Here is a 14,035-nt window from a genome sequence, read left to right on the forward strand (position 1 = left end):
TTCAAAAGTTATGGATTTTTTAATGTTTTGGTGCCGCCATTGAGAAGACTACAACACTTTGAGATATCTTGCATAAACAACAATATCAAGAAAATGTACATTAAGAGAATTCTATAAAATTTAATTTTTTTAATGAAAAGTTCACATTTCCTCCTCTTTGTACTGACATATCTTGTGAGAAACATAATTCCCCCTGCTTTCTGAAAGAGGTTCCATAGTCAAGTGCATTTTCATTTTGCTAGGAAAATGAAAATTTGTTGAATTCTCTTTACATTTTCTTTGTATTGTCATGTGTGACATGAAAAGTTGAAGTCTACTTAATTTTCTTTTAACTTCACGTATATGTTATAGTAATATAAGTGTATTCACTTAATCCACTTAATATGATATATTTGGGTTTTATTCTACTTTCAGAAGAACCTGCAGGAACATAGCCAGCAGAGCAGAAATCAAACTACATGTACAATGTACATGTATGGGTCATTACTGTACAGATGAATTGGTCACATTGAGTAGTTTATTTATAATGCTGCATTAGTTGACGGGCTGGTCATGGGTCATCAATAAGAGACACATTTCATTCATATTTGGAGGAAGATTATCCACCTGTAGATTTTAGAGTTTTCATGAATTCAGGTTCATTCATTACACACAGTTTTAGTAAGGAAGGGCCATGTTACTGTGCAAAGTATTCCTTGAAAAAAAAAATAAGTAGCACTGGAAAGAAAAAGAATCTTTGAAGTTTGTTTTAGTTTCTTTCTGTGCAACTCTAATGAGAGTATCACCAATGACATCTCTCAGAAGTGTGCATCGTTTAAATGACGTGGAATAAATTGTGTCCACCAGTCTACAGAAAATATAAAACGGTTGCTAGGCGAGGTGTGACCTTTCTCTTTTTGTAAAAAACAAAACAAAAACAAATCCTGCTTGAAAGATGCATCCTTGTTCAAATCATGTGTAAGAAAGTATGAGTGTGAGGCTGCTTGTTGTTTTTATAAAGTGCTAATGTAGAAAATCTTAATTTTTAATTTTTATACAATCTCTCTTTTAGTATCATTGATTGGTACAATGGAAACTAATTTTTGTTCCAGTAGTTAGTTGAAGAAAAGTTCTTGAAAAGCTCCAAAAAAAAAACAGTTTTGAAAGCTGAAAAAAAAGAAGAGATATCTGTAAGTATGCTAAAAAAAAAGAAGATATTTTGAGGACAGATTGAGTCTTTTAATGTCCTGTAAAAGTCATAATTCCTCTTTATTTCATCATTTAAAAGTGATACTTTTGAGGGGAAAAAATAGTACCTGCAATTTGATATGTGTATGATGACCAAAATAATAACGTTGCCGTAGATTAGATTCACGATGTAAAAAGGCTCTTGCTGTGATGCGACACAGATACAGGTGTCGTATGGATTTGCTTCATGATGACGTCAGCTTTAATAGACATTTGTAGTAGATGAAGTTTATCTTCACAGCCTGCAAGTTTTGATATGAAAGCAAAGAGTTGTGTCTACAGTTTTTGCTTAAAAATACAAAACTGTAGTCTCCAATTTTTATAAAAGCACATTCAGCCTTTAAGTTTCATCTTGTGATACAACATGACCTCAAAATTAACAGCATGTTGTTTGTTTGCATGTTAGATGTAGTAATAGCTGTAAATTGAATGCGGTCTAACCTATAGTAGTGGCCACCCATCTCAGGCATTTACCTGCTGTATGTAAGTACTATGAAACTTCTGGAAAGAAATCATGTGCTAATAGTCTTACATACAGTGGCCACTTAATTTGCCTACTGTGAGCTGTACTCCAACATGACTGTTTAGTATCCAGAAACTTCCAATTGAGTCCCGTCTGTTGCTACCCTAATCATGCAGTTGCTTTCCTTGTTGCCAGAGATTTTACATGTAGCAAAATGACCTTTGTTTTGGGTCATCCGAATGCCTGTAATTGAATAAAAGTTTAAGATTTTCTCTCTTCTTTTTTTTTCTCACACTCATCAGTTTCTGGGAAAGACAATTTGTATGTAGCCACTCAAGACCTTCTGCTCTATAATGTGTGACATACAGATATTGCTAAAATCTAGCTGACCACCCTGCTTGGTACAGTTGTACAACAGTCACCTGTGTACAAAGGACACCTTTAATGTTTCCATGGAGTGTCTGTTATGCACAGGTTTGACTGTAATACATCCGTCTGTTACCATCAATTCACAAAATGGAATTTGTTTCAGGCTGAGACATACTGCCTCTTGGAAACCTTGTTCATGAATATACATGTACATACATCTCTGCACTATGGCCTTGAACTTCTTGTTGTAGAAAGAGAACATTTTAGAACAACTTCAGCCCGAGCTTGTAACTTTGCATTATGATGATATCGGCTGCGGTCCAGCAAAGGAACGCTATTAAGAATTCTAGGTACCAGTAAAGCATTGATAGTCTCGGTTTCAGACTAACATTTTTCTCTGAATGCTCGGCCCATATCAGAGTGCAAAGTAACATGAAGCAACTTACCTCCACTGAGACTTGGCAATGTACATTAAGCAATATGATGTAGTTTTTGTGACAAACAAACGAATGAACAAACATCTTGAAGGCAACCTAGTCATTTGTGTGCATTAATGTGTGTAAATAAAATCAAGAACTGCCTGGCATTATTGTCAGCCGTGCAGTGCAGTATAGTAAGCAGATTGTTGTGGCTGTCAGTGTGCAAAAGTCTGATTTGTGAAGTTACTGTAGCTTCCGTTTCATTTGCCTCTTCCAAGTTTATGTCTTCATTCCACTAGAAGCGTCTAGAAAAGATGAGCGTGGCATTGTTTTATGCAGTAGGAGCATGAAATATCAATTTAAAGGTTGTACTTCTGTGTATGTAAAGGCCAGAGTACTAAGCTTAAATGTGTTATCTGTTTAGCTTAATCAAGATGGTGACATTAATACACCAATGGGTGTTTTTATTGAGTATTTCTTAGGCTATACATGAACTTGATTGAATGAGAGATAATGGTAGACTCCTAGACTGGAATTTACAAAGGCCATTTAAATCTACATACTCTATGAATTATGCAAAATGTGATTTGCACTAGTGTGCACTAGTGCTGACACATCATGTATCCCCACCCCCCACGCAAAGGCAAGGTATGCCTTTTTTTGTACATGTTTCAGTCCACAGACTAGATTTCATTTGTTAACTTGGTTTATATTGTACCAATGTATAGGTAAATTGGGACCATAGACTCCCTCTGGTCTAATGAGAATGACTTCGTAAAGAAAAGTCTTACTATAACATTCACTTTTGGAGTTGGGGTTAAGTAGAAAATTGTTTTTCACTTTTAGACACTCAACATCATTTGTCAGATATCCATCCATTAAGAAAGATAATGAAGAAATATAGATCTGGTACAGTATTACACTATATCGTCTGTTGAGAATGAGAAGGGCGCTAAGTGGTCATGAACACTATGGGTTTAGTGGCAACTGAACGCCCTTATCTTTCTCAGCCGACGATATGATGTTTGCAAAATAGTGCAAGAATCCAGATTTAAAGAGAAACAAAAAATGCCTTTCTATCAGCAGATAAAAAAGCTTCCCATGGCATCATGGAATGAAAGTTATCGTGATTTGAACAAAGTTAACAGAGAACTGCGTATTCATGTGCAAAACAGGAAAACTGAACAAACGGACAACCATACGTATAGTACTTAAATATCGTAGAACAAAAATACAATGAATAGGTCACATATCTGCAGTATTGTTAGTTTTAGTGTTTAATGTCTTTTAAGTTCTTACATTGCTCATAGCTGCTGCCTGCCATGTACGTACTGTATCCTGCAATATTTGTTGATCCTTTAGCTGAGCAGCCATGTGGCACATTCAAAATGGTTCCTATGATCAGTGTGCGCCAGTCATCGTAACTGTTTGTGGAATCAAACCAAATGAGGCTCATTTTAGTCACGCAGACATCTAAAATCCGATATACATACCCAATATATGTCTGATGTAACTGATAAGAAAGTAATATTACACTATTATACGAAGGTAGTGTAGGAGTGTATTGGGCCTAGATTTAAAGCCTTTTCAATGCTGTGGCATTGTTGAAGTCAGGAAATATGTGTGTCATTGTCATCATCAATCATTTTTTTTCTATGTTGAAAGTCATTTTTCCTTATTCGATTAAATACTACTATAACATTGAACAGCTGATTCTTGTGCATGACTTGTTTCTTTCTTGTATGTGAATGTCTTAGGAAGTTTAATTTACATGGGAAACAAGAAACCTTTGAAAAAAAATGAATTAAATTGTTTTTTATTTGGTCATGTTGAAGTATTACTGTAAAAGGTCTATTTTTTGTTTCTTTTTAAAATCAAGATGATGGTGTTAATTGGTGTGTGATGGTGAATGTGGCTTGTGCAAACTATGGAACAAAATATACCTTCCTACTGGGGAATATTTAGAGGTTACGCATACTAGTGTTTCAGAGGACGAGAGAGTTGATAGCATGTGCTTGAGGGAATTAGTCACCTGAGAGTGTGGGCGTGACTCAAGAAGGGTGCGTTTTAGCACCCCACGGGATCGTGGGAGGACAGGCTGGTTGGCTGGTATTACAGCAATAACCCCCGTACTTCTGGACGTTGAAAGTCAAACCTGTGCATATCAACCTTTCACAGGAAATACTGAGATGGTCTTTATGGCCTTTTGGAGATGGACTAGCAACCACTTTAAATCTTTAAGTGCCACGTTCGCACGCCCGACTCAGTCAACGGCATGCCAATTTTCGCATATTCTGCTCAAACGCACAAATTTGCCCAAATCGATAGATAAATCACCAAACGCAACGGTACAATGAAAGAGTTTCTCGCGATTCCCTTCCTCCCACACATCGCTTGCATTTTATGTGGTGATTGACTAGCAAGCAGTGTTCCCTACTGGATTTGTGTAGAAATTCCAAGTTTCTGTCACTGTTTTGTGTGCAAAAGTCATGCCTTCACAGTAATGTAGCTACTGGGCATTTGAAAGAAAAACAATCATAGATTTGTCATACAATTTACATCAAAGCAACGTTTGGCATTTTCTTGACAACTTTGCTCGCTTCATATCCAGCTTATCAGAAATCCATAAAAGTTCCACATATTTGAAAAACAAAAACAAAAACCCAAAACAGAATGTTTCCCAAAGCATGACTACGTTGTGTCTCAGAGTAATGTGGTACACAGGGGGTTTCCACCGTGGCATATAAAGAGTTTATTCTCTACCACAAATTATCTGCAATAGATGGGCACATACATATGAAATGCAGGTCACAATAAGCTATTGTCTTATCCTTCATATATATAGATTACAGTGGAACCTCACTGTAAACAGCTCCTTGACACACTGGTATTTCCTTGTTATGTTGGGTATCTTGTTATATCAGGGACAAAAACAAAAGAATTTAAAAGGAATAGAACCTCCAAAATGTCCTTACCTGAATATACAGTGCATTCCCATTATAACAAATACAGTTATAATGAAAAAAAAAACAAAATATATATATATATATATATATATCATATAAGTAATTACTAGTGGTTGATCATATAAGTAATTACTGGTGGTTGTAAAAAGTTCTTATATCCCACTTTGTGATATCTAACAACAATTGATATACAGTCAACCTTGCCTAAAGTCAAATCTATTTGGACTAAAGAAATGGCTTCGACTAAGAAAAAATTCGACTTACAACTGTTTGAGGGGTTAAAGTCAATAGAATATAAAGAGAAGAGGGCTTGAAAAGACCTTTGACTTAGGCAATTACTTGACTTATGCGAGGTAGACTTAAGCAAGGTTGACTGTAGCATGAAAAAATGAAGTTACTGACAGAGACAAGCAACTACAACATTAGAGCTTCAGTCTGTACTAGTATTTTATTTGGTGCTTTCCTCTGTGTTAAGAACAAACATACAGCCATATTATCAAAATATATCAATTTCTCTCAAGATGTTTACATTCAGGAGGAAAGGAATAGCCATCTGCAGATTTTATGCTCATGATATTGACATCAAGGTCCTAGCAAGCTCACGTAACAGAAGAGTTGAATGTTGTACACATTTGCATAGAGACACACATGAACTAGACATCCAAATCCACCAAGTACTGATTGTAACTGAATTTATGTGAAATGCTAGGCATTGTAACTTTGTAGCTCGGAAGGAACACTAAAAGTGCAAAGACTGGACATTTTAAGTATTCTCTGATATCATTCTAAAAGGTGAGATTCACTCACAGGGCAGTTATCATGAGGCAGGGCATATATTGAATGCATACGTACAATCGTAGGTCATGACAGATGACCTGGTATTTAACATTGATACTGAAGTGACCTACGGCCTTTGTGCAGGGATTTTCATATCAGTTTGAAAGCAGTAGACTGCATCTTCAATTCAAGAACAGCAACAAAGCTTTTTTTTGCAGATGCTGAGTTGTGATTTGTTTCTGAGGCTTTGGGAAATCAACATCTTCCATGGATGAAATATTTACATCACATGCCTCAGGGTGTGTTATTCTCACAGCATGTAGTGAAATTGATATAGAGAGCAAATCTCTAGGCATACATCAACCTCACCTACACTGAAATTTCATGCCTGAGAACATTCTTTAGTTGTGAGGAATATTGGTACGCGTGCATCAGGGAAGAATGATAATTAAATGCTTCCATAGAATGAAATCTGTTGCAATGGGCAACTGGTCAATCTTTATTCACATGGTGGCAAAATATTTACTCATCCCTAGTGACAGTCAGTGCCAATCATATTCTAGATAAGTATGAGCATGTCTTAAATGCAACCTTTGACCCTGACAAAGAGAAGAAAAACGACAACAAATCTTTAGTCCCAATGCACTCTTAAAATGACCCTGTTTCAGACTTCAAGGGGATAGACTGCTTGCTTTACATAGCCGCATACTCTTACGAGTTTACACAAAACTAAAACCAAAAAATGAAAACTTCAAAATACACCTTCCAAAAGAGCCTCTTCCTTTTTTTTTTAATCTGCAAATGTGAAACATGACAATAAAAGTAACTTTGACCACTTCTTTGCATTTGCTCCAATGAACCATTATCATAAAATGTCCACAACATTGTCACTCCATCTATTCACATTATTTTCCTGTTTGCCCATATTTGATTTATCCTTGCATAAAGTTATCAATTATCAATATATGTGACAATATTAAATTTGCTTTGATTATGTAGTTATCCGTGTTTTAGAGGAGGTTGCACTGGAGCAATAGTTCATGAAGTATTCTGCATCAATATCAATGAAATGAAGCTTTGCAAAAATTCACTAAACTATGATTTGTCCAAGCTCCACCATGCTTCCATGAATTGACCCAAAGACACGGAAACTTCCAACTTTCCCAAGATGGCGACCAAGTATTGCAAACATCATTGCACATTTTCTCTCCCACCTTGGTGATGCAAAAATGATCCAATCGATTCCAACTAAGTTGCTCTTGGAATGTATTATGTGATGACTTCTTTATTCCTTTCAAGAGGGGGTTGGTATGCACACAAGTACGCACACTAATTTGACACTCTGCACACCACAAAAAGCTACTGATCAATGGTTCAAAGTTGCCAAATCTACCCATGCACCATTTCCCAACTACAGACACACAATGCGCTGTCTCTGTCACCAAAAAGTAGTACCAGTACTGAAAGTAGAGACTAAATCTTGATATATTGCTCTTTTAAAGTCAGCTGAATATTTGACAGAGACAAGGCTTGACTAAAGATGCTTTCTTTTTCTAAATTCTGATAAATCATCATTGAACACAGCTCTTTCCATTACAAACTTTCTAACAGGTACGCTTAGAGCCAAAACTCACACAAACATATCTCAATCGATTGCTTTTAGCAAAGGGGTGTTTGCTGACAACTTTGGCATAGCAAGTACTAACTAAAATGCTACCTTTTAAAACATTAAATGCATGGATTGAATGTTACGTATCACAGGAAAGAATCAGGATATACAGCACCAAAACACTATAAAACATATCTAAATATCAATTATACACCCTCTGTATAAAATGAGTACCTACTGATTAATATCACATAAATTTTCATTATGTAAAACGATAGAAGATTATGATCTCTGCTTATCAAATATGATTTGGAGAGAGGGAAAAAAGAGAGGAAAAGTAGCAATCCATTCTTTCAGAAATTTTCATATTACATCACAGAAATCTCAATATCATGCACCTTTATATTGCAAAATGCAAACAGGCCTTCAAAATTTACTTTCTTCAGAAGTATTTCAGGATGCTAGAATGGCCTGCCACATTTCCATACAGAGAAAACAAAAGACAAACTGCACATGCAAACAACACTAAGATACTGTATTGAGAGATGAAAGTCCTTTTGTGCAAGTTACAAGCACCTACACGACAAGCAACGACAGAACTTTTGCTTCTGGCTCATGATTAACTAGCAGTAGAAAATTGGGTCTCTTTTTTATTCCTAAAATATTCAAACCAGGGTACGCATGTGCAAATATATTCATAAAATATCTATGCACCAAATTGCGGTGAGCTCTTTCTGTCCATCAGAGACTCTGCTCCATGTCTGTGGTTTTGGTGCAAGAATTATTACAAAACAGGACCATCCCCAAATGAACAGAACGTTACAAAATTTTAGAAACCTTCACGGCATAAGAAGCTAGGAAATAAATTGAGTGAAAGTTTACAAGATGAGACAAAGAGAGAAGCAAGAGAACAAGACAGAGAGATAGATGGACAGATGGATAGTGGAGGAAGACAGAGAGAAGAAGGTGGTGTAGAGAGACAGAGTGAGCGATCTTGTCTGCTGCTGCCCTCAAGCATTGTATGTTGAAGAGGAGACGTTGCCGCCGTGCCCGGTCCAGTTGGTGTGGATATACTTGCCAGGCTCGGAGAGAAGCTCGTAGGTGTGTGCTCCAAAGTAGTCCCTCTGGGCCTGAACAGAAAGAGGGGCGGGGGAGGAGAAAGGAGGAAGAGGTACACATGTATGAGGGCGAGAATTCATTATGGTGGAGCTGTCCCTCAAAAATGTGAGGCTGAAACACCAAGGACTTCTCTGGAAAAATGATATATGGTGGATGTTTAAGAGACTCATGCTGGCTTTACTCGAATATCAAAATACAAAATCACGACTCATTTGTTCATATTTCACAATTTTATCATGTTACATTTACACAAGAAATATTCAACAATCTCCTACAGATGAAACTGGACAAAAAAATAAATAAATAACCAACAAAGTGTTTAGTGCCTACTGAAGAAATTGATTTCAATTCAAAGAATGTTTTTGTGTTTTGGGGGTTTTTTTCTTCTCAAAAGGTCATGCATCCTACACTACGAGGTTTCCACTGGATTCTCTGTGTGGTGTGTGAAGTGGAAACTGTCTTCATTATCAAGCTATTGTACTTACAAGCTGTAATAATGCAGACAGAAAATACAGTGCCGTGCTATGAAGCAGAAGCATGAAAGCTCGTAAATGAGAGTGAAGATGAGGGGCTATGTAGGAAGTAGAAGGGGGGGGGGGGTAAGAGAGAGACATACTCGAACCTTGAACCTACCTGAATGAGGTTAGCTGGAAGGCGGGCCGAGCGGTAGCCATCATAGAAGGCGAGGGCAGTGCTGAATGCTGGGGTGGGAACACCATGGGTAACAGCTGCTGCCAGGACTTTACGCCATGAGGCCTACAAATCAATACCACAAACAAATCATACATTTTAGATGAGGGATATTCATAATACCTACTTTCCTTTAGTTTGGTTTGCTTCTGTGGATTACTATTCAATTGATTTTTAAAAAAAATCCAAATTCACTGTCTGAACACTGACAGCCTCCATACACATATAGGTGATACATTAAACATGAACAAATCAAAATATACATGAATTTGTACAATATCTGATGACTCTTTTACCACTACTACCCAAACATCAACTGCCTTCTAAATTTTCTTTCATCTCAACAGCCTGATATACAAGATATCCACTTTCTCTTCACAACAATTAGAGACTCAACTCCATCACAATGTACTCGGTGATGATCCAGCATTTTCGATAGCAACTCCTACACATATTAAAAATCACTGTCACTTGTTTGCATCCGATTTAGGTGATTTATCACCAGAATAAAATCATTTATGTTCACTACAGGACTTCATTTTTTCAAGAGTCCATTTTATCAAGAATCTAGAGAATGTACAAAACTACCATTGGCTATCAGGCTTAAGTTTGGTGGTCTAGTGGATATGACGCCTGTCTAACATTCACGAGGTTGTTGGTTTGACTCTAACCCGAGTATGTAAGCCCGACTACAATCATAACAATAATCAATCAGTGTGTATTTATGTCGATGGAGGGCAATTTGTAAGTCAGTTGCAATATAAAATATAGAATCTTATTCATTGCAAACGCTGCTTGCGCAAAATGTTGAACAGCACTTGTGGAGAGCACTGACCTGGCACTTGTGGATGGCGGTCTTGAAGAAGTCATCAAGGAGAAGATTGGTCAGGTTGGGGTTCTTGTCAAAGGCAGCCTTGATGTTTCCAAGGAACACACTATAATTGGGTTTGAAAACATTGGCAATGTATGTTATAAACATTTTAGTATAATGATCCTTGTTATAAAGAGGTCAGATACAACAAAACCCTCTTTAATATAACAAGGTCATTTTGCAAGTTTTAGCTAATGATATCTCTTTGTTTTTCACCCTGATATAGTGATAAGAATGATATAACAAAGTAATTGTCATGGTCTTTAGGTCCTCATTATTACGAGGTTCCTCTGTAACGTACTGTCAAGGAAAGATCCTGTGAAAAGACGTGGATAACCCCTTGACGAATATTCATGTTATTGTCTTTCAATATGCAAAGTAGCAGAGTCCACTCAAAGACAAGAATTTGCTCTTGATATTGTGATATTAACCCGTTGAGGACAGACTGATTTTGCTACAACACGCTTTTCCCACAGACACTTGCCAGAGTATACCCGGGACTCGTCCTAAATGGGTTAAATGATTTCAAAATGTACATTTTGTACATTTTTGATGGATTGACAACACCTGCAATGACAAAGTGGACTTTCATTTGCCAGCAACACAACTGTCTACACATTTTGCCAAAACACGAGAAAAGACGAAGAGGGGATGCCATCGTCGTGGTTACTGACCTGCGGATGATGCAGCCGCCCCTCCACATGAGAGCAATGCCGCCGTAGTTCAGGTTCCAGTTGTTGACTTTGGCCGCCTCCCTCAGTAGCATGAAGCCCTGGGCATAGGACACAATCTTGGAGGCATACAGGGCCTGCCAAGGGTCGTAGGAAGGTCAAAGGGCAAGGTATAAGGTCAAAGGTTGTAGTGAGAGATATAGAATATGCCATACATTTGCTCGGTTTTTACTTTTGCTCATATAACGAGTCCAGTGTTATTTGCAAATTTTACAACATGAAGAATTACTACCTTTGATCCATACATGACTGCGACATGCATGTGTACATTTCTCTCCATGATCACGAATTCAACCACTCGCAAAATTGTCTGGCAATCCTAATTTGCAAAAAATTAGACTTGCCAACTATATGTCGTATACAGTATATGACAGAATACACACTGAACTGACTTTTACACTGTACCTGCCCATTAAGTTCTAGAATTGGTCTGGTAGACCATGATCACTGAAATGCAGAGAGTCTCCTATGGGCAAAAGAGACAAATTCCAAAATGACATGATGTATGTTGGGGGATAAAATCACTGTAACTCAATATATCTGATGACTTTGTAATCCTCTTTAGCAATGCAACAATCAATCACAGAAGGCATAGTCTCTGAAATGCAAGATCAAGCTTTTTGGATCTGTGTACAAAAGCCATGTAGTAATCATGCATATAGATAAAACGGACATAATGTCTGCACTGCCATGAAACGACAAACAGATTCGCACTGGACAAATTGCAAAGGCACTTTCCAGAATATCGTCAAGTCTCAATCTCGTCATTCCATGGTGATGAAAGTCGTAATTCTTCCTGCCTTACCTGTCTGATATCCTCGATAAACTGCTTCTTGTCCCCACTGAAGGCTGGCGTGGATGGTCCCTCCAGCTGTTTGCTGGCCTCCACCCTCTCATCCTTGATGGAAGACAGACAGCGGGCAAATACAGCCTCACCTGGGATGGTAGCAAAGTGAAACAACGATATCACAGCAAAAAGAAAGATGGAGAGAGTGAATCTATATACACTATGCACGTTTACAATACTCCTAGCACTTTGACAATTGCTTCCTCTGGTGACTGTTTCAACAGCTGGACACTACAACTACTACTACTATTGCTACTACTACCACCTCCCCATCCCCCTCCTTCTCCTCCTCCTCCTCCTCCTACAACTACTACTACTACTACTACTACTACTACTACTACTACTACTACTACTACTACTACTACTACTACTACTACTACTACTACAAATACAGTACTACTACTTACTACTACATACTAGTACTACTACCACTACTACTACTACTACTACTACTACTACTACTACTACTACTACTACTGCTACAACCACTACTACCACCACCACTATTACTACTACCACTACTACTACTACTACTACTACTACTACTACTACTACTACTACTACTGCTACAACCACTACTACCACCACCACTATTACTACTACTCCTACTACTACTACTACAACTACTGCCACCACCACCACTACTACATTTCCTGAAATTCCAGTTTTTCTTTATTTTTTTTCTTTAATTTTTGAACTGCATGCATTTAAAAACAACAAAACACTCCCAACATAAAAATTAACAGACAGACAGGCACAAAACATTACGCATAGAGAACTACCCTGCTGCCAACTGTATGTTCAACATGAGGCATAGGACCATGAGATAAGTGTTCCATATCACAACAATAACATCACATCTCTATCAATATCTACCAGGTCTCACCGATAAGAGTGACTGGCATGCCGTAGTCAAGTGCTGAGATGGCTGTCCATTTCCCTGTTCCTTTCTGGAATAGATTATCCACAAATCACTCCAATATATCAATGAGAGAAATAATAACATACTACATACTACAAACACATACAAACATGCATATATAGGGCTCACACCTGTGAATAGAATGGAATGTCCCAGACCCCTTCACAAATTTGTACCAAAGATACCAAAATAAATGAAAAAAAAATGATTAAAATCATGTAAATGTAGTTTGGCATAAAACTGAATAGCTGCAGATATTGAGTATGAATTCCTCTACAAACTGCATTTTGGTTTGAAGATGAAAGCTTTTCTCATGGAATTTGAAGGGACTATATTCCATTGGGTGCATGTACAGAAAATAGGTGATTTTTTGAGTGACAAGAACTCGCAGTCTGGCTTTGCGGACCCTTGGACAGAGTTTGAGCCAAAGAACCTGCCTTGGAAATTTGATGGATGACAGGGTATAGCTCACTTATCCAGGTTAGTGAAGACCTCATTTTTCCCAGCTATTTTACAGAATTTTTTGAATTTTGAATTTTAACACACGTCTCTATGGGGAATTATTTACCCGTGTGAGCCCTATACACAGAAGTTTTTAAAGAACAATTTGTCCCATTCTCTCCTGATGCAATTGCTAATTACTTTTAATGTCAATATGAGATGTCATCATGATGTCATAGCCTCACAAGGTATAACATAACTCTTTTTACTTGCAGCCAACATGACACAGACATGAAGTGGAGTTTCTCATCAAATCCTACCGACTAAATCTCTGTGGTTTGATGCTTGATTTGTGTATCATAAATTTTACCATACATTCTGTCTGTTTAAGTACGTAATGTTCAGTAAAATATTATTTTTCATTCAGTCCTGTGTTGTGCCCTTATAACTGTTTGTTTCTATTGCAGAATTTTATAAGCCTTTTAATATCCTAAATTTATAACTGTTTCTCAAAATGGCAACACATTTTAAAGATTGAACTTGCTCTTTTTAATTTTCTTGAATTGGCAAATCTTTGGAAATTT

The 14,035-nt window shown here is 37.3% G+C and overlaps 1 protein-coding gene across 1 annotated transcript in view; it reads right to left on the bottom strand.

Moving 5' to 3' along the window:
- Window positions 1–8,150: 8,150 nt before the first annotated feature.
- The window catches only part of LOC139741444 (6-phosphogluconate dehydrogenase, decarboxylating-like), a 29,414-nt gene continuing 23,529 nt past the window's right edge, over window positions 8,151–14,035 (bottom strand). Inside the window, exons 9-14 of the mRNA XM_071652025.1 lie at window positions 12,975–13,038; window positions 12,047–12,177; window positions 11,185–11,318; window positions 10,475–10,574; window positions 9,583–9,705; window positions 8,151–8,960 (exon numbers count right to left, since the gene is read on the bottom strand). Of these exons, the coding sequence (XP_071508126.1) occupies window positions 8,841–8,960; window positions 9,583–9,705; window positions 10,475–10,574; window positions 11,185–11,318; window positions 12,047–12,177; window positions 12,975–13,038 (672 nt within the window). The 3' untranslated portion in view covers window positions 8,151–8,840. The remainder of the gene's footprint in view (window positions 8,961–9,582; window positions 9,706–10,474; window positions 10,575–11,184; window positions 11,319–12,046; window positions 12,178–12,974; window positions 13,039–14,035) is intronic.

The sequence above is a fragment of the Diadema antillarum genome, unplaced genomic scaffold (genome assembly GCF_040938485.1).
Source record: "Diadema antillarum isolate AM-2024a unplaced genomic scaffold, OU_Dant_1.0 seq00000931_RagTag, whole genome shotgun sequence".
Classification (NCBI taxonomy): domain Eukaryota; kingdom Metazoa; phylum Echinodermata; class Echinoidea; order Diadematoida; family Diadematidae; genus Diadema; species Diadema antillarum.